Raw genomic sequence first — 20,881 nt, forward strand, 5'->3', positions numbered from 1 at the left:
ACCCGTATTGGTTGTCTTGATTAATTCTTAACACTGTGCCTAGTACTTTATTTGTATCTCACTAAGGAACTAATGGCAGAAGTCTCCCTAACCATACAAAGCTATTTGTAAAGCCTGACCTAAACACAGCAGATGTAATAGACATTTATTTATTTATTTATTTTTTAATACATGCTTTACATTAAATAATTTCTTGGACTGTAATGCTATTTCTAATCAGGCCCCATGGCAAATATTCACCAACCCTCACAGGAATAAACTATTCTCACTTCAAACAATTGTTACAGTTTGAATCCAATTGACTCTAGACAAAAGTACTGAGATAATCAGCATATTAAAGCCAACACTATAACCATATGTTAATTATGTAAATGATTCATTTTAATCAGCTAGAACCATGTAAAGAGTTACAAGGAATGCAAATGTAGGGAGTTATTAAAAATCTCATTATTATTCATCTTGGTTCCATGCGTGAATGTATCCATCCAAACAGATGAATTAATAGTTAGATGAAAGATGAAAGAGCTAGAGGGGAAGTCTGTGGGAAACCATCTGTCTTGCTTTGTATCCCTCCCAGGCTTCAACCATACTGCAACAGCTACATGGAGAGCAACCCCAGAGAAGAGCCAGGGACTCTACACAGCACCTCAACCAGCACTCAGTGCTTCTACAAAAAATTTAGAAAAATTCACAACACTCCTCATCCATTCCCAAACTGATATCCTCAGAAGGTGCAGGAAATGGAAGGGGAAACCGGAATAGTAAATTCAGATGAACTGCTACAGGAATGTGGTTCCATGCTGACTAAAAATACACAGCAAGTATGGAATTATACAAACATTCTGGAGTATTTTAAAGACTTTAATCTAAAGAAAGATCTTTTACAGTTGTCAGATGTTAAAAGATACTCATGAGCTACTGAATAGCTACCGATTCAGTATTAGTATCTAACCCGGTTCTCTCAAATTCAGCAGAAATCCTCTATGCTGGAAATGCAGAAATCCTTTTAGCAATGCTATAGAAGTCTGTCTAGTTCTTCCAAAGAACATGGGGGAATCACAATGAATTAAGCCTTATTCTTGAAAGGTTAGTTTTCGTTTATCCCATTCTCCCAGTTCCCTGTCCAAAGAAAATAAATTCGACTCAATAGCAATTTGTATGAAGAAAAGTAAGGGTCAATTGCCATTTTCATTCCTGATTGCACCACAATTTTGTCAGTGCTCTAGATCCAGTGCAACACCACGTCTACTGTATAAGGAAATACGGATTAGCTGGAAAGGTAGCATTTAAAGCCACAGAAGGAATAAAAGGGTTGGCATGTTTAACACAGCTAAGCATGCATTAGGGTAAATCCACCCTTCCGTTCTTCATAAATTTTACATAGCATTTTATCTAAAATTAAAGATATAATGTACTTTTTAAATCCCTAGGTAAAGCTATCTACCGCTACTCTGCAGATGAAACTCAAACTGCATAAATAAAATGTACAAAAAATAAAATTCAAGTGTTTAGTTCATTACAACACTGAAAAATATGTATTTTTCCAATAAATCATTTTCATTCTAATGAAGAGAGTTAACAGAAATAATTTTAAAAATATGTTTGTCAGTTTTCAGAAGCTTTATAAAGCTTTGTTCTTCGTACTCTAATTCTTTCATGTTTTCCTGCCTGATGTCTCCTAATGCACTTTCACTGGAATCATTCTATTTTTGATCTTTAATCCTTTTATATGTTTTTTCTTTGCTTACTCTTGCGTGCCTTTGTAGTTTCTGTAATTGGGTCTTTGCACCATTTTAGCAGGGTTTAGCACTGCGCAGCTTGTCAAATTCAAGTAGAAGTGAGAATAATCTATCACTGGTATAATAAGTAAGCAAGTAAATTCACGTATCACCAAGTTAAAGTGAACGTTTGCCACAAAAAATTGTAAACTGCAATTCCCCTCATTCTGCAAAGCCTGGTGAAGCTTTTATCCATTTTGTAATCCAGAAAAAAAATGCAATTGCACAGAAAGATCACTAAAAGTTTATTAAAAATGGCTACACATGTGCAGAGAAACAAGACTTCATTAATTTCTTCTTGAGGTGCCTCCGTAAATTCAACTTAGGGAAAAGTGCTTGACAGCTTTGCAACTATTGACTGACATTCTTCAGCAAAGCTTCACTGAGTACAGAGCATGATTTAAGCACATTCTGGTGATAACAAACACAGCAAGTGGAAAAAAAAGAGTACACCAAAAGAAATAAAGAGAACTGGTAATTTGTAAGCACATAACAAATCTCTGCTAATTCTGAAAACACTGTAAACTGTACCTTATTGAGACCTTCCGGTACAATCTTTAAGTATTTATTACATTTACAAGCATTTCGTCTGTTTTTCTGGATCCTGATGATATTTACATGTCACCGAAATGTTCATATAGAGTAACTCATAATCTAGATACAACCTTAGAAAACAGTGCTGCATTCCAGTACGTCCACAGAATTTAAAACCGTACGAGAGTCCTTTGTACAAGTCTCCTAAAGAACACTACTGCTGAGATGCATACATTATAAAGTTAAAGTATCTACCTAAAAATCTGTCCCTGAAAGGATGAAATCAGCTATGACAAGTTCCATGAAATAAAAACACATGATCCATGTTAGGCTACAGGAGAAACAGATCTCTCCTCACATGCTCCAGATGGAAATTCTTCTCATGTAATAGGCATGCATCTTTAAATATATACATGAGACAAAGTATAAAACATATTATTTAACCAAACTGCAACGAGTTTCCAACCTTACACTCCTATTTTGTCCACGTTACAGGGATCACTTCCTATTTATGTAGGCATTGATGCGTGAGAGGAGAGGTGAATAACAGTGGGAAAAAAGAAACTGAAGAACAATTATACTGATAATATGATAGCTTTAATTTACTAACATCTTGCTAATTATTATGAAGTTTAAGCAGAAGAAACCGTTAAGTTATTATTATATTCCAGTCTGTTCTTCCATGATGTAAGTGGAAAATTAAATATAAACTCTGCAAAAATTTCTTTAAAAGATGCCCCATTATCTGTATTTTGTGTCTGGGACTGAGTCATAAAGGCACGCTTTCATCTTTATACATTTCTTATCACATTTTGACCCTGTACAAGCTCTCCCCAGTGCTGGTCAGTAAGAGGGGAGAAAGATCTCATTCTTTTCTGAGATTACATAGTGAATTTGACAAGAACAAGACTTGGCAACAGAGGCCCTCAAAGAAGGGCTGTGAGGTTCCCGCAACACTTCCCTCACTCACTGAGCCCTGGTTTTCTGACTGGGTTTATTTCTGCTGTGCACACCTCAACACATTAACAGTCTTGTGAATAACTAAGGAAAAAGAGCAAGTCAGGACAAGAAGATTCCTTAAAGCAGAAATGTGGTACACATGGGGTTTTTTTGAGTCATTTTATACAAAGTGATACAAATAAAAACTGGCAAACAAATCCCACTTCGCTAAGGCTCATTTATTTCGCTTTACTCCGTGATTCTTAATCTCTCTGCTTTTCCATGACCATTTATCTGCCTTTTCCTGATGACAGACTATTCTTGATCCATGCCTCAGAGTTTCAGATCCTATCATCAATATTAATACTAGGGGAAAACGTGAGAAAATGTGATTATATTTACTGAATACCAGGATCCTATTTCAGGAAAGCACTTCAGCATGTGCTTTACTGTAATTTCAGTGCCTCCTTGAACAGTAATGTTCCTTAACACATGCCAAGATGCCTTCTTTTACTGGAGGCTGTCAAATGAAATATGAATTAATTACGATTTCTAACAAGTGACTTTACAGCACTGTGGCTTTAGAAGACCCGGAGAGTATTCATGATGTCTTATTTTGTCACCTATCTTTTCAAACTTTTAAAAAAGGAGAAATCATACACTGAACGTAATAATTCTCTAAAATATAGTGATGATTATCAAGGGAAAATTAAGTGCAGGTAACATAATGGTAGCATATGTGCAGTTTGTTTACTGTTGTTTTGCCATTATTGTAATCAGTTATCCCTACCAATAACATATTACCATTACCCACTGTGTTGAGGTTTTACTTTTGCTTAAGAGAAGACCATGCTTTTCTTGTACCTAAATAGTCTTTGGCTCTTCTGCTGCGATTTCCATAATGGCATCCACTCAAACAGTGGGTGCAATAGAAAGCAATCTGATGTCATACTAGTACAAAAAGCCACCCCTGTGCCCTCAACTAATTAAATGTGTCCTATGTTAATGTAAATGCCATACAATAAAACGATGCTTTGTCACACATTTCTGTAGTAAAGGGGACTGCGGCGTTGTGACACCAATGTGAATCAACATTCAGAGAGAAGGACGCGGTGCTCCTGTTCTTTGGACATTCAGAGGCACAGAGTACATGCTTTGACAAATCCATGCAAAGAAACTGATACTGCCACACATACAGCAGTACCTCAAAATTAAGCCTCAGTTGAGTTGCTGATGAAGAAGCAATACGCAAAGATCAGTAGAGAGCTAGCCTGTGCTCCAAACGTATTTCCTACTTTACAAAATTTGAGAGCAAAACACTGCAGACAAGGCTTCAGAGTGCTGATTATTTAAATAGATTACTTGACAAATGTCATTCTTTGCAAACATATAGGCAACATGATTGCTGTTTCTTTCAGCACTATAGCAGAAATAGACTCAATAAATGGGATGCTTAAAAAAATCCAAACATTTATGAATCGTTTGAACCTACTGTACTGTGTCTTGTTTACTGCTGCTCTAGGAAGCTTTTCTTAAAATAACGTGTTAAATCTCAGAGGGATTATCCTGAAATGAAATTTTTAATAACAGCAAAATAAACTCATCCTTCACAGTGCTCTGTGTCTCATGACTTAGGGTTAACTCTCACCTCTCCTCCCCACTGTACATCCCTGTGTACTAGCAAAATTTTAATCATCTACTCCAGTGTTGTTCTCATAAAGAGAAATCAGATACCTCAATAATTCTGTGGATCTAAGAATCTTATCCATAATGTCTTGCAACTGTAGGAGGCTAAGGAAAACTCCAGAAGGAAAGACTGAAGGAATGAGGGCTGCATTACCACAAGAAGAGAAGTCTGAGGTTGACATCACTGTCTTTATATAGCTAATGGCCCACTATGGAAAGGATGGAAATAATGCATTTTCTATGCCCACCCTGCATGGAACAACAGTGGAGGCTAAATTAAGAAATGGAAGATTTTAACTCAGACACTGGGGAAAACACACACCTCCAGTGCAAGTGTAAAATGCCTGGAGAGGTTAGAGAGTCCCTGTCATTCAAGATCTTAAGAACAGGCTCGACAAACATCTGTCAGGAATGACACAAGGAAAGTTGATCTTGCCTTCAGGCAGAGAAGTAGATTACACGATCCCACAAGGTGCCTTCCTTCCCTATTTTTCTCCATGTCTGTGATATACATCTCTTCTAGGAGTCTGTGCACTTCAAGAGCTCTCTCATTTGTTTGTGGGTATTTTGCATTTCCAATTCTGCAGACAAAAAACCCAGTGAGAACCAGTAGCTAGAAGTGGAAATAAAGAGAAATAGAGCCTTACAGTGTCCTAACTGCAATGGTAATTAAACATTCAAATAGTTTAGTAGGGTATCAGTGAAACTGATGGAATCAAAATTACTTGGATGTTTAAAACAAGAATAAATATCTGCTTTAAGCCTGTCTCTGAGAGAAATTCTGTAGCATGTATATTCAAGAGGACAGACTGAATTATCATAATGATCCTTCCTGGCTTGAACATCTTCAAATCTGTGAATTGGAAATCCCTCTTCACAGCAAGAAACCTTTCTTATATAAATGTATACATTCACGTTCTGATTCTGAAAATAAAAAAAGATGACAGAAAAAAAAATAATTTTTGTTACATTAGAGAAATGGTTTTCAAAGAGCATGGAATAAATTTTTAACAAAAATGTTCTGTCCTGAGACAGAGAGAGAAAAGAAACCACTACACATTCAATTTGATTTCTCTATTTATGCATAGGTAATATATATTCAGTCTCCTGTCCTGTTAGAGAACAAAAGCTAGCTATTAAACAAAGTCACAAAGTATGTACACTGCTCTTCTCCAAAAAGGCGAAGGTAATTAACATTAACTACTTCATCTTATTCTTGAATCACAACTGCTATTTAACAAACAAACCAACCCCACAAAAAACAGTAGGTTTTACTTAAACACATAAATGTTATCCTTCTCTCCATGGAAACATACTGCTTAAGCAGAATTATGTACGCACACAGAAAAACAAAATGGTAAATGTAGCAAATATTAACAATGCAACAGTATCAGTATACAGTATATCCACAGACAAATTAATTTTTTAGTTTTAGTCACTAGATTAGGGAGCCAATAGTAAAATGAATGGCATTTGAGACAGTACATTTGAGAATCACCTTATAAGCTAACGCATCATTCTCAAGAAATACTTCTACAAATATTTTAAATGCTTGCTAGTATATAATGTTCTCTAAAAAAAAGTATCTTGGATCTGTTTCTGAAGGTGTCTGATTCATAACTCACAATCTAATTTTATGCTGTGGATGCTATATAGAATATAGCATATATAACTATATATATCTCTATATATCGTATATAGAATGGTATCCAAAAAATGAAGCACTGGGCAGATTGTTTGCTGTGTCAGAAAAGAAGTGCTCAGAAACAAACAAAACCAAGAACAAAACTGTGAAATATGAGCTTAAATAATTATGTAGTTTGGCTCTGACCCAGAACTAGTTTTAAGTATTTCAGATACTTGATCTTAACTTCTGGAACCCAGGGGAAGAAAATCTCTACTATGAATTCAACTAAAACAAACTGAAAACACAAAACAGAAAATGTCATCCCATCTATCCAGAAGAATACCATATTTGTTAATATTTTGAAATGATCTCTCCCGTGTTAAATAAGATTCAGCAAAGAATCACTGGACTACCTCTTCCTTTCTTGATCTCTCATTTCTTATTGACACCAAAAGATTAAAAACACCTTTCTCAGCACTTTGCTATTATTCTGCCAGAGGAAGGCTTTTATTAAAGTATTATTTTGTGCAGTTCTGTAAGAATCAACCACTAATAATGCAAAAGATAAGTTTGCAGCCAGAAACCTTCTAACAGGAACACACTGACCTCAAGATGACCACAAAACAGCACATAAAAAGAACATTTTACAGGCACTTAAGCAAGACAATGCTTCTTGTGGACAAGTACTAGGAATAAACACATTGCCACCACATCAGCTAATGTGCACAGAATCATTTTTAGGCATGTGTAAAGTCCATGTACTGCCCAGCAATGTTCTAGTACTCTTCGGAAGACCACCAGTTCCAGAAGACTAACAGAGATACTGGAGATATTCTGTCTGATAGGAACAAAGCATATTCTTTCAGAAAACTGGTAAAGTCTCACTTTCTTGCCTTTATGAAATACAGGTAACCGTGTATCATCATCCGCACAGGAGACTACAGGCTGACTTTCTCCCCATTTCTGCCATGAGTAAAGATAACATGAGATACTAAACCCTACTTATATCCATCCAAAAAAGGAATTTAATGAATATATTTTATGGAGAACCAAGGCCAGAGATAAACAGGGAATCAGTATTTGCAGATTTGTGTCTTAGAAAAAATAGCAGAGAGGTTCTAGAGTTCTCCTGTATATTTCAGTGAAAGACTTAGTGACTGGCCAGAAACTCAGATTCTTTTCATAGACCTAGCACGGAGCTTTTCACATTATTAAGACAGGCATTACACAACAGAAAAGCAACGCCTGTCTTGCATTTTTGTCTCACTTCCCTTTTTCCCTCTCCCCCCCCCCCCCCCCAAAAAAAAAATGTACAAAAGACGACTGGTATGAAATACCCACTGACATTTTTAGGTCAACACACTTCCATAGCATCTATATGATATTCTGATACAACAAAACTAGTCAATCACTGGAATTTTTTGAGATACCAGAAAAGCATGTTTTTCCAGAACTGCCAACTATAACGCATACAGTTACAATACATATCACAAAATGTAAGAGTACTTGGTAGTCAGCATCTTTTTCAACAGTAGATGCTATCATATCCTTGGAAATGACAAATCCCACTCTCTGCGTGAACATGTCATACATGATTTTGAAAGTCTGCAGGCCTGCCGTACCTTCTTCCCTTCACTAGCAGTATGCCTCTGAAATCAAACAGTAACTCACATCTCAGACATAATACACAAAAAAAGAGAAAAATATATCCCTCTAGTCATCATGAAGAGTTGCCATCATAAAGCTGATTACAGTGACAATTAGACTGAATGTGAAACATTACAAGGCATAGTATCACAAGCTTTTTAAGTCAGTTGGCAACATAATACCAAATGCCACTCAGAAATCACATTTCAAGTGTTAGCATCCCTGAAATGCATATGAAATTTTCTCATGGATTGAAAGTTTCTCTTAAAGATATCGTTTACAGTGCAGTATAGTTTATTCATTGGGGCACAGACACAGAGCTGTCAGTCAGGTCTCCTTATGTTTTTCACACAGTGACTCTGAAAAAATCTACTGTAGATGAAAGTTCATATAAACTGCCTTCTTTTCAAATATGTGCTTCCCTGTTGGGAACATATTCAGCAGACTTGGCTTACAGTACAGGATGTATATACTGGGCTTAATTGTGCCTAACAATCATCTTGGCCAGTGGAAGGCATTTTCAGATGGGAAATGTGTGTGAACATCTGCTACGTTTCCCTATGCCTGATTTTAACTGTTCCTTCATGGAGAAATGCATAAAAATCAAAGCATTCATTTCTGCAGTAAAAAGACAATGTACTCACTTCAGTCAATCCCGCACAATACGTCAGTTAAAAATGGAACTCTGAGAATCCTGCAATGGATTTATTTCATTTCCTATAACAGCAGTGTTCAGAAGGCTCAGGTGTGTTTTAACAACTTATGTCTACAAAATAAGTCACCACAGGAGCCAGCAAAGACAGTTTCCCAGTACACGACCAATGCTATAATGAAACTGATCCATCTATTTATTTTCTTACAGAATGATTAGGTTTGAAAAATTTCTTTCCATCATCAACAATTTTAGATGACCTTTAGAAGTAAATCCTTACACATAACACTTCACTTGATATTTAAGATTCTGGATGAGTAAACAAACATGGAACTATACAGAGCCACTTCTGCAACTGCAGATATTTTTATTTTTTTTTTTTTAATGAATGGGAAACATAAGAACTGATTTGATAGGGGAAGACAGAATAGGAAGAATAATTTGCTGAAGACTGGCTGGTCTTTTAAGGAGAACTGGGCCTAACCCTTACTGCTGTGTTCCAGTTAGCCTTAAATCCTCTTCCGTTACTGGATCCAACCAGTGATAACTGCTAGATCCTCCTCATTTTATCTAAGTAGTAAAAAGTGAGATGAGTACTTATGTCTTAAATGGAAACAGAAGACAAAGAGAACATGAAAGTTAGATTTTTAGTTTTGTGAGTTGATCACTAACAAGATAAGATATTTGCAAGATTTCAGTTTCATTTTATTCTAGTTTTAGACAGTATAAGGCCAAAAAGACCATTAAAAAAAAATACAAGTACATCTTTTTGTCTAGACACAAGATTTTAAAAAAAGTAGTAATCAAAAGTGTAATTTATTCCTGTGTTCTAGAAGTGGGGGTGCTCCAATTACACTTAATTTCCCTTAGTGAAAGGAAAGCTTGTGCTGTCTTTTCCATGTTCCTCTCAGAACAGACTCTTGCATGACTCGTCACAACAGAACACGCCAGATTGTTCATTCTCCTTGTTCTATCGCAGGACAAGGTAGAAAAGATTGCTGCACTACTGAAAGTAACATTAATTGGAATGGAGATCAAATAGTGAAACTATGCTCAGTAGCTTGTACCTGAAATGACAGCTTTCCAATATAGGGCAGTTTCCAGGTACTGCAAACTTAAAAACTAATTGGTACTAATTAATCATTACAAATGCATAACAAAATGTGAAGTATTTAAGATGCTGAGAAGCAGACCTTTTCAGGTATGGTTCAGACTCTACAGAATAAAACTCTTGAGTCTCTGTTAAACTATCCTCATAGCTTTCTGAAGATTTTATATTTTCTTTTTTTTGTATACAAGCAATCAGCATCCTCTTCCATCCTGATTTTGATGGCTCTACAGATTTGTGTTTGGGGGCAGGGTGGGTGGTATGATAACTGAAATTAAAATATTTTCATTCTAACAAGGCACTGAAATACAGTTGTAGAGGTTTACTTTCTTCATGTGCCTCTGATGCTGACAAGATCAAATTTATTAAAAAAAAAAAAAAAAAAAAATCATTCAAATACTGTTTTTCAGAACAATTCCAAGTCAGAGTACCTAGCAAATGTGACCTCACGTCATTAAAAATATGCTTTTATTTCTCAAAATATTAAAAACTTCTCTACGTTCTTTCTGCACAGACAGTATCTAATACGTCCTAGAAACAAAAGAAAAATACCAAAAAACTGGTCAAGCACTAAACCCATTATCCTAATAAAACAATATCCTATACACATAAAAAACATATCCAAGAGTTAGAGAATAAGGAAACATTTTGCACAGGGTGGGTGTACATTTCCAAACTTTTTCTTCAGATAACTGAAGCAGGTCCCACCTTACGCACTCAGTTCAGCATCCAACTGAGCTTAATCAGCTGAGCCACACTTACAGAGAAGTTCTCTCTGGGGAGTAAGGAAGGACTTCTCAGGTTTACTAATTCACTAGAAGTCAGCATCACACTGAGGCTAGTAGGGAAAAAAAGAATGATTCATTCCGTATTATTATCTGCAAGATCATTCACAGATGCAGGAAGACCTGCTTTCCCTCACCTCTAGTCACCTCTAATTTCTCAACTAAATGTCATCTTTCTTACTTTTGACCAACTATGCAGTTATATCATTTAAAAAGCCTGGCAGTGGGGCTTTTTTTTTTTTTTTAACCTGTTCTTACCACTCTTTGGAATTCTCACCTACGCTGAGGTTCTGATTTAATATAATTGTAAAATTTTTCTCTAGAATGGAAGACAAGTAAATTTTTTTTTCTTTATTGTTCTGAAGTGTCAACACGATTTGTTCTCAAAGTGTTTGAAACATGCCTGCATATAGTACCACTGTCAGTAAAAAAAGACGACAGCTGATACATAACTTGTGGTAACTTTCAGAGAAATCTATTTATTTGCATTTCAGCAGCCACTCCCTTACCTGGGGGTTAGATGTTCTGCAGTTTACATGTCTAAGATGGATGGAGACGAATTTCACTGTATTTGCTAGATACTAAAATGTTACAGATAAGTAAGGTGTCACAGACTTTTATCATACTAAAGCAATGTATAAATCACCTACCATTTTTTCCTCTATTACTTTTAAATTCTACTAATTAGCATAAAGGAGAATGTCCCATGCTTTTGAAATATTCTGGCAAAAGTAATAACAGAGACATAACAAAAGTGTACTTCTGGTCCTACAAGATGAAACAGTACTGCGGTAATAACAACTTAACCAGATTTTTAACCTCTCAATCAAAAAAAAAAAAAAAAAAAAACCAAAACAAAACCAAAAAAAACTCAAAACAAAACACCAAAGCCAAAACCAACCAACCAAAAAAACAAAAACAAAACCAACATAGTTCAGACCAGTTCACTGCCCTATGAGTATTCTTATCTTTATCGTAATGAAAAATAAGTTGCTTTTACTTAAGGATACTTTCCAATAAAGTTGAGTAACATTTCCTTGAAATGAAGAGTTTGTTTCAAATCAAAGACCTCGAACAAAACCTTAAAAGGTAGAATATGAACCATTCTGACCCTCGAATATATAGGCAAGAGACTTTTACTTTATTCACAGATGATCAGTAATAAAACAATACACAGATGAAAAAAATAGACAGTCTTTACTAATTTAATAAAACCATCAGAATTAAAGAGGATGAAGTCATCCTCCAAGCTATCTAGCTCATGTATCTCTGGCTGCTAGAGGAAGAGAAGGAACCATGGTATCAGAATTTACCCTAATCTACAATAATCTCTAACTCATGAAATACAAGTAGAAAATGACACAGAAAATTTACCTGGATCAAATTCCTATTAACTATTTACAATGTTCATAACCTGTGACTACACTAAAATTTTTTCAAATTATCTGTGAACCCTTCTCATGCTTGTAAACATGGACAGCTGTGATACCTAGCTGGCAAATATTTAGCCAGGTGTGATTCCACCACTCTCAGCTAGTAGCAGAGCAGTTCAAATTCAATCCCCAATTACTTCAGCTGAAAGTATTGAATTTAAGTTATTATGTCCTTACCATATTTTTTTCCTACAACCTGGTCTACTGAAATAGACATTTCATGTGTTTTTGCAACACCCTCTTTGAAACGAGGTCTGAGAAAACAGTTACCTGCACACCTCAGTTAAAAAAGGCAAGAAGCCAGAAGATGCATTTTAACTGGGTTTCTAACTTTGGCTCATGTAACACAAATTATCAGAGGGTGAATACGTAAAATATTCAATCCAACTCCATTAAAATAATTTTTCTATACTTGGATACATAAGCATATTTTGATATCAGTTGTGGATCATTCTACTGATAGCAACAGAACTTCAAAGTCGTATCTCCTGACATAATCTGGCCATTTTCATTAATAATGATTATGCACGAGTCAGGAAAAATAAAAAAAAATAAACTGAAAATCCAGATCCTTTAAAATAGCCATATCAGCTTGCTGGTTCCTAGTTAGGGAAGTCAAATTAAATAATCTGATTTTGCAGAGAATCTAAATCTTAAACTTTGTCTTATTTAGGTAACGAACAAATTAATGGCAACCTATCCTAATCAAAGTTATTCCATCTACAGGAACCACTCTGTTCATACCAACTGAAATAAATATCCTTCTAATTGTTCCACTTCAAAAACACTGCAGAAACTGCAGCCATGAAGGCCCAGATTTACCCAGTTTCTTGCCTACTAAAACACTTGAAGTGTATTATGCAACACACAAGCTAGTGACCATAATGTCAAATTCACTAATACTGATATTACATCCAAAAATGGGGCAGGAAAAAATTCTGTGTCTGTTGGGTGTCAGATGAAATCTTTTACATTTTTGCTAAGCTTGTGAAGAATCCCTGACTATAACACAACATTGACTGAGCTGACAGAGTAAGAGGTAACGTAGTATTGCCTGACCCATTCAAATTACGTTACCCATTGATTTCTCAAATAAAGGCTAGCGAGACAAAATTATGCAGACGGAAGGAGAAAATAAGTACTTATTTCTTAGTCTAAGTAAAACTATTTAGATAGGCTACCCTTTTCACTAAAGAAGTACTTTTGGTCAATGGGAAAGACCTTCTGTGTCATTGCCCCTACCTACCTCTCCTCCCTGTAGGTTCACTTAACAGATATTTTATAATATCGGCACTTACTAGCAAGAAACAAGTGCAAGTTAAAAGAAAATAAACTCTTGTAACGGCACGAAAATACTTTCAAGCTGTCTGTAGCCTCTTGAGGAAATGACAGGTTTCACAGACAATGCACGTTGGCTACAGTGCTTGATCAGTGTATCAAAAGGAAAAAAAAATAATCCAAAGTAGTATTTCCAGAGCTTTAAACATTGGTAACTGAAAATTTTTGCAAGCCAAGTAATACAGACCACATCTATCACTATCACCACCTCCGTACATGTCCTTTTTAAAACTACTGTTGATACAGAAAGGAAAAAAAACCTTTGCAACACAGAGAAAGAAGAAATTTTAGACATACTCGCTCAAAACCAGAACAAAATATGCACTCAGATGAAAAGTGATTGCAGTAGTAAAGCATGCTAGTCCTCCACTCACAAAGTGCTGGGAGTACAGTACTAGTAATAGGAGACCCTTATCACTTGCAAAGGCAGAGCAACACAATCAAGCCTGAATAAATCTGCTTTAAAGGTAAATCATCTACTTAGTGCATCTCAGATAGGCAACTTGGCCAATGTAAACAGCAATTACGCACCGCAGGCTGCTAGATCATAATCTAAAAACAACCATACAACACTTCAGGCAACATGGGAAGAACCTCTCATCATTTCTATTTCAAATGCATTATTCAAATAAAAACTACTAAATTACAAAAACCTTTTTAATGTAAGGTAACATAACACATCCACAACATTTTCCAAAAATGGACTGCCAGAAAGTAAGTGTGATTTTGCAGGTAACCTAACACACTAGCATCTACAAGTATTCTGAAGGTATTCACTGCTAGCACTTCCCAAAACAAGCATTTTAGATGGGTAAAGATGGAACTGTGAAGAAGTCTGCACCACTACTTTTCACAGCATATTCTAGGCATTTCTCTCACTTAGACCTAAAATAAAATGGAACTGTCTCCAGATTACCACTTTTCCAGTTGTCAGTCAAGCACACACACCAGTTATGGAAAATCAGATGCACAGATATAATCAAAGTATCTTGACAATAACTTCAGATTAAGAACATTGTATTTACAAGTAAAGTAATTCCCAGTTTATTGAAATAGTTCATCAACAGCCACCTATTTCCTGCTTTTCTACTACCCCCCTTTTGTTCATTGCGTTTATTGTGTCTTTAACAAGGAACATAAGCTCAAACCCTCAAAACTCATATAGCATTTGTGGTCACTATGCTAAAACCAAAGCATACTTTAAAAAAATACTGACCATATTCAGGAAAAAAACCCATCTTTTCAATCTTAAAGTAGCGCATTTTGTATTGAATAGAACTGTCTCTCTATTTAGATTTTTCCAGTAGTTTACTGAAAAGTCCAAGTAATTTCAGTTTTAATATATTTCATAATACTGCATATAAACACATCTTTCTCTGCTAAATGGAAATTGAGCCACCTAAACCAGCTATGTAATAAATAATTTAGCATCGTATCCAGAGCAATTGCAAACATTTTATATACCTGAAACACTCAAAGCCATGAAAGACGATGCGAATCTGGAGACATTTAACTTATTCTTCTACTAAACATACTACCCATCTATGAATCGCGAAATAGTTTTATTGATGCTGCGCTCTGCAATTTTAATGATCCACAGAGCTGGGTTCCCGGTGCTTGCTCTGAGCCGTGCGGCGGCACCGCCCCGGCCCACGGGACACCCCACTGACCGCGCCGCCCCAAGGGCTCCCCGTGGGGGCCAAGTGACAAAGCTGGGATGTGAACCAAGGGCAGGATAAGGAGTCTTACTCGATTGCCACTTAATCCTCTAGGGCATTTTTTTTTTTTTTTTTTTTTTTTTAATCTCACCTGCCAGGACAAACAGCAAGATGCCGGATAGGCGAAGCGGGCCTTGCTGTCCACAGCATCCGCAGTTGCTGAGGTGCAGTACCTGCTTTGCTCCTCACAGCAGCGTAATGGTACAGCCTGTGAAGCTGCCAGAACACCTTTTGTGCCAGCTCAGAGAACATCTCTCCACCCACATGAGGCATAATGCTATTTATGCATCATTTGTACTTTCATGCGATTTTTCCCTCCTACAGTTTCACCCAAGAGGAAGAAGGATGAGGAAAATATATTTTATTTTTCTCATTAAAAAATGTGCTAAGAAATCATATGCAGTAACAATACCATCATTCTAATAAATTTTTTCAATGTCTATAGTTATTGGAAAATAAAACTAACTTTGCAAGTATATTTAACATAATTTGATACATTTTGACATATCTGTAACTCTGAATAACTACCTTCCCTCTCTCATAGAACACGTGTTCCATTTTTCATCATCTCACTCAAACATATGATCTCAGGAAGAGGAATACAAATCTTAATAGAATAGTACATGTAATTGGATAAATACACATGGCTCTATCTCAAGTGTTTCCAGAGACGTACCCACAGTATTTGCCCTTTTCTGTTTCTCCTAAGTTTCGTACATTCCAGTATTCTGTAACAAGAGGGTATGACAACAGCAAGCACAGGATGGAGGATAGAGTATTCTGATGAATCTAGGAGGAGAGGCTGGAAAAGGCTGCGCATACACAGCAGTACATAAAATAACATACAACACCTGAAGGTGCAGAAGCCCTGAAGACTAATAGGCCCTCCACATAGATCTGAGCTCTCTCTTGCCCAACCATGCAACACAGAACATGAAAAAAAACCCCAAACCAGTCCCCCAGATCTCGACGCAATACTCTACACTGTTTGCATATGCGATCTTAGTATAAATCCAAGTGGAAATCATGGGGAATCCTTGATCAGAAATACATCTACTTTCTGTAGAAATCCATGAAAATAAACAAATTGCCATCTTAGAAGCCTCTAAAATGTTCAAACAGTCTCATATTCAAAAATACTTCAGGGTTGTAACTCTCAACCTGTAACCCAGTAAAAATGTTTGCATAATCAGTTTATCAAGGCATATTTTTGAAGAACATTTCCATTAAAGTTCAGAACATTATGTAATTACTGCTTTAAAGAGGATTATATAAATATGCCTATCAAGTGTCCATTGCATTATTTATTTTGGAAACTTCACTTAGGTTTACTCCAACAGACAAACAATAAGCATCCTAGTGTCATAAGCTGACTGCAGATACTGCAAATGCAGATAAAAACTTGGGGTGAGAAAGTGGTTAAACCATTTAACATTCTAGTTTGCCTACTAAGACAGCTACTCAAACGTTTGCTTTGTTTCCAAAACGCAATTTTCAGGTCTGATGTTAGGGAGAGGGAAAAAAGGGGAGAGACTAGAGAAGTATCCATATGAAGAACACTTTATAACTGTATCTGTAAACACAGCTATTTTTTTGTAGAGCAACTGTTATTGCTAGACTATTTAAGACCTATGCTAATGGAGCAGCACAGGCCTGGACATATCTTTCTAAGGAAAGAAAAGAAAGGAAAAAAAAAAAATGAAATAAGGCATCCCGAATTTTCAAAGGGCCCTTTCTTCTAATCTATCTGCTTGGATAATGCGTCCAGAGTGGCATTTTGTAATGACAGCAACTTTCCAACAAATCAATAGTTATTTAATTCCCAACAAGCTCTCGAGTCCATTAAACCTGATTACATTCACCCATTTCAGTTGGGTGCAGTTATTTTTCCTACACCGGCACTTAATCTATAACAGGAACTTATGAGAACTTTCAAAAGCAATTTCAACATCAATCAGCATAGAGTGAAAGGCACGATTTGCTTGTAATTATTTATTGGACAGGATGGCACAGGGTCTGACTGAGCTCTAGCGTCCGACCTTCACCCCCAAATTCTAGTGGGTATTAAGGCTTGCTTGGTGTGTTCAAGTGTGCTACCATCTCTCACTACATAAAAAAAATAACACCAGCTCATATGTCCCAGAAGACACAGTTTTTCAATACTGGTAATAGCCACTGTGCAATGCTATGTTTCTATTTTAGACATACGTGTCTGATATTAAGCCTACAGTGAAGAACACAACTCAGTCTTCGATTACTGAATGGACCTATATATGGAGAAAAACACCCTGTTTCATGCTATGATTGCCCCTCTACACCAGCTAACTTGTAGTAAAAGAGCATAACGAAAATTTGCCTCTTCTCTATGGTTAATTTGACTGATCACTGGCATGACCCAGAAATAACGTAATACACACGTGTGTGTCTCGACCCTGTTAATGCATAATATCTAGCAACTGCCATTTATAGGGTAGACTGTCTTTTAATTCATTCAATGATTGGAAATGTTACTTGAATTTTTTCTTAATGTTTTCTAATACTGTAAACAACAGAATCCTTTTTTGCTCAGTTAGTATCTGCATGCTATATTCTAAATCCTAAGTCTAACAGCAGAAAATTCAGTAGTACTGCCTTTTTGATAAAAATAAAATAAAATAAAAACCAGACAACACAACAACAAAATCTAGTAATTGCCAGTTAACTTCTAAAGTACAGAACTCTTCCCCTGAAGCAAAATCCTACACTTTCAGGGTTCAAAAGAATTCCTATGATGTACATAAATATTCTGTGAAAGTGATATATTTCTATACACACAAGAACACAAACTCTTTTTTATTCAGTGTGACGTGTTAACATATGAATTAATGCATATTTAACACTATTCATATCTGCTGTGCTAAAACACTTAACATAAACACATGATGGTAAGTTACTTTGTCTTATGACCTGCCGTGGGAATGCTGACTCCCTCAGAAACCTAGAATGGATAGCAAATCCTCTGCCCTGTGGTCAACCTCGTGAAGCAAAGGCATGAATGTTAAACAGCAGACAAATCAATACAAGCAAATATAGCTCAACTACACCATTTATTCAGCCATGAGAGATGTCAATACACAGATTAGGGTGATCCATCTTTTTGATTTCCTACTGTCTTCTCACTGACTACACGAGAGCTTTTGCCTGTATTAAAAGTGTTTGCTTTCTCAACCATAAAAATTCCAATTATTACTCTAAGTGCACTAGAGTTAAGTTGCTTGTTGGAAGCGGCCTTGCATTACCTGAACAAGTCCAGCGAAGTATGGTGCTGCCGGCAGAATCATTGGCACTCCATATGGATGTAGCAAAACTCCTTGAGACGACAACATGGTTTAAGTGATAGTATTACTCCCACTAAAGCTAAACACATCAATTGAAAGTTAGGGGAAAATCTATATACCAACTTCTTCCAAACTCAGAGCTAGAACCAAATAACTTCTGTCAGGGGCAAAGCCCACATCAGCTGTAAAAAAAAGAAAAAAATTGACATCAGCAACTCTTAATGTTAAAATTTTCTTCAGAGACAACAGATAGAGACAACAGCTGCAAACCTAACTCTACCAAAAAAGGAAGGCGCTATTTTGGGACCAGCTTAAGTAACAAGACTGACCAACTACTCTCTATCAGTTCAGATTTTTAAGCACTATACAAATACAGATCACATTCTGTACAGATCTAGTGATTAGAATTAATTTTCCTATCAGTTCTGGCATATACATGACAACAGTTACTATTAGAAGTCTTTTAAAAATAGTCAGGCTGATCATGATTGTGTAAATGTTTGCCTGTATTTATAAGCTGTTAAAACAATATTTGTGTGAGAGGTTAAACTTAAGTCTGTTACATTGAATACGTGTTTTGGTTCATTATATTTTTTCTTGTTTATTTGAATATTTGAGCTAATGCAAGCTAACTACTGCTATTAAAAATTAAGTGCAAATTATATTTAATGTTTTTTCTAACCTTTCACATCTAAGTTGCTACATTTATCATAGCTTTTTCAAAAAGAATGAATTTGACCTTTAGTGTATTTCATATCTGTTCTCAAATTAAACTTACACTCTTAGTGTAAGAGATAAAACAGTGAAATTTAGGCTGTTTTCCCCCTAAAGAAAACGTATTTTCTTTTTAATGAACTACTTGCAAGACATTCTCTTCAACAGATAAGCATTTTTACTTTAGACAAAACAAACTTAGTCATTAACACCTGCTTCATGTGCAAAGTATCTTCTATTGCAGATACGACTAATGACATGTACAATTGTGCAAGATTTTTTTAATTCATTAAAGAATGAGTTAGGTGCTTAAAACTTCATGTTACAAGAAAAAAAAAATCCTCTCCTACAGTCTTTGAATAACCAGGGTGCTTCACATCACTAATTTCAGCTTTTTGATTTTGTTGCATAATTACTTTTCCAGATAACTAATTGCAGACAAGATTTGATGTGATACTCAATTATTTAATGTCACATTTTGACCATCGAGAAAGGTTTTCCGTAATTGCTTCTCATGTATCAAGGCAGCTGTGTTTCATGATTTAGAAATCTACCTTAGCAGCTGCATGTAGGCCCTTGTTACTATCAGCCTTATGCCATTTCTAACTTTACATGTCGAATTGTGACCCTCTATGATGCTCTTTTGAGAGACTGCCAATAAGGATGGCAATTGTCACATGATGAAGTGGTGTTTACCTAGTTCCATCTCCTGTTACAGAATTGCTTCACTTCTCTGTTGGGGATAATGCTGTTCACACTGGTTATCTGACTATGCTTAGCTATTAATCATATTTCTTGCTCTTTTCTTATTAAGGAACAGAACCCTGCAGTTTAATTATTAAACACACAGCAAGCTGACACATTGTGGGTTTAGCCAAAAAATTTTCATAAATTCCAATACAAAACCTGTTACTGACTTTTCATACAGAAATATAGAAACAAAAGGTATATATGAGAAAGCGAGTTGCCATTATAATTTATTTAAAAGTATTTAATTTGTAAAAAAAGTATGTTGATTTTAGCTATTACCTATTTGTTTGGTCTAAGAGAGTGTGCTGCATTTGAAGAGAAAGATTTCTTTCACCTAGGAATGGAGATTATAAAATGGATTCTGCAAGCTTTACTCAAATGACTCCAGTGGGACAACTGACACAAATAAGGATTGTTAAATTGCTCTGTAAAATACCTAGTCATTTTTTGTTTCAGCATGTATATATTTGATAAGATGTTAGAAAACCTGAAGAGCGAGATGATTTGTACATGGAAACACAAGCCCAAGGGAGGCTTTTCTGTGATCTGTTTTGGGACAGTTTTTGCTTAACATTTTCATTAATTATTTTGGCATAAGGCACCATGCTGGTGAAATTTCCTGATGACGAAGTTGGAAGGTACTGTCAAGACTGAGAATGATAAGAATATTGTATAGAAAGAATTGCTCAACCTTACAGCCTGCATTAATAAAAACAGGATGAAGTTCAGTAACATAAAATGTAAGGTCACACTTCTGCTAGTAAGAGAAACCTCAGCTCTACACTCAGGAGAAGGAAAAGCAGAACCTCATTGTAGTTGTTTAAGGAATCTGAGCTGCTAGTGTGATGTAAATAT

General features: G+C 35.9%; 1 protein-coding gene across 26 annotated transcripts in view; it reads right to left on the bottom strand.

Moving 5' to 3' along the window:
- RBFOX1 (RNA binding fox-1 homolog 1) overlaps nt 1-20,881 on the bottom strand; it is a 1,320,820-nt gene that overhangs the window by 246,054 nt on the left and 1,053,885 nt on the right. For 3 of the 26 annotated variants that reach the window (XM_032983549.2, XM_032983553.2, XM_032983554.2), the window contains 2 exons: nt 18,682-18,744; nt 18,524-18,594 (listed from right to left, as the gene is read on the bottom strand). The exons of 20 other annotated variants lie outside the window; for them this stretch is intronic. In XM_032983549.2, coding sequence (XP_032839440.1) covers nt 18,524-18,565 — 42 coding nt within the window. In that variant the 5' untranslated portion in view covers nt 18,566-18,594; nt 18,682-18,744. Of the gene's footprint in view, nt 1-18,523; nt 18,745-20,881 lie in introns of all 26 variants that reach the window. 3 more of the 26 variants (XM_032983546.1, XM_032983555.2, XM_032983556.2) reach the window with 1 other exon arrangement.

Source organism: Tyto alba, unplaced genomic scaffold, assembly GCF_018691265.1.
Source record: "Tyto alba isolate M040663 unplaced genomic scaffold, T.alba_DEE_v4.0 Super-Scaffold_28, whole genome shotgun sequence".
Classification (NCBI taxonomy): Eukaryota; Metazoa; Chordata; class Aves; order Strigiformes; family Tytonidae; genus Tyto; species Tyto alba.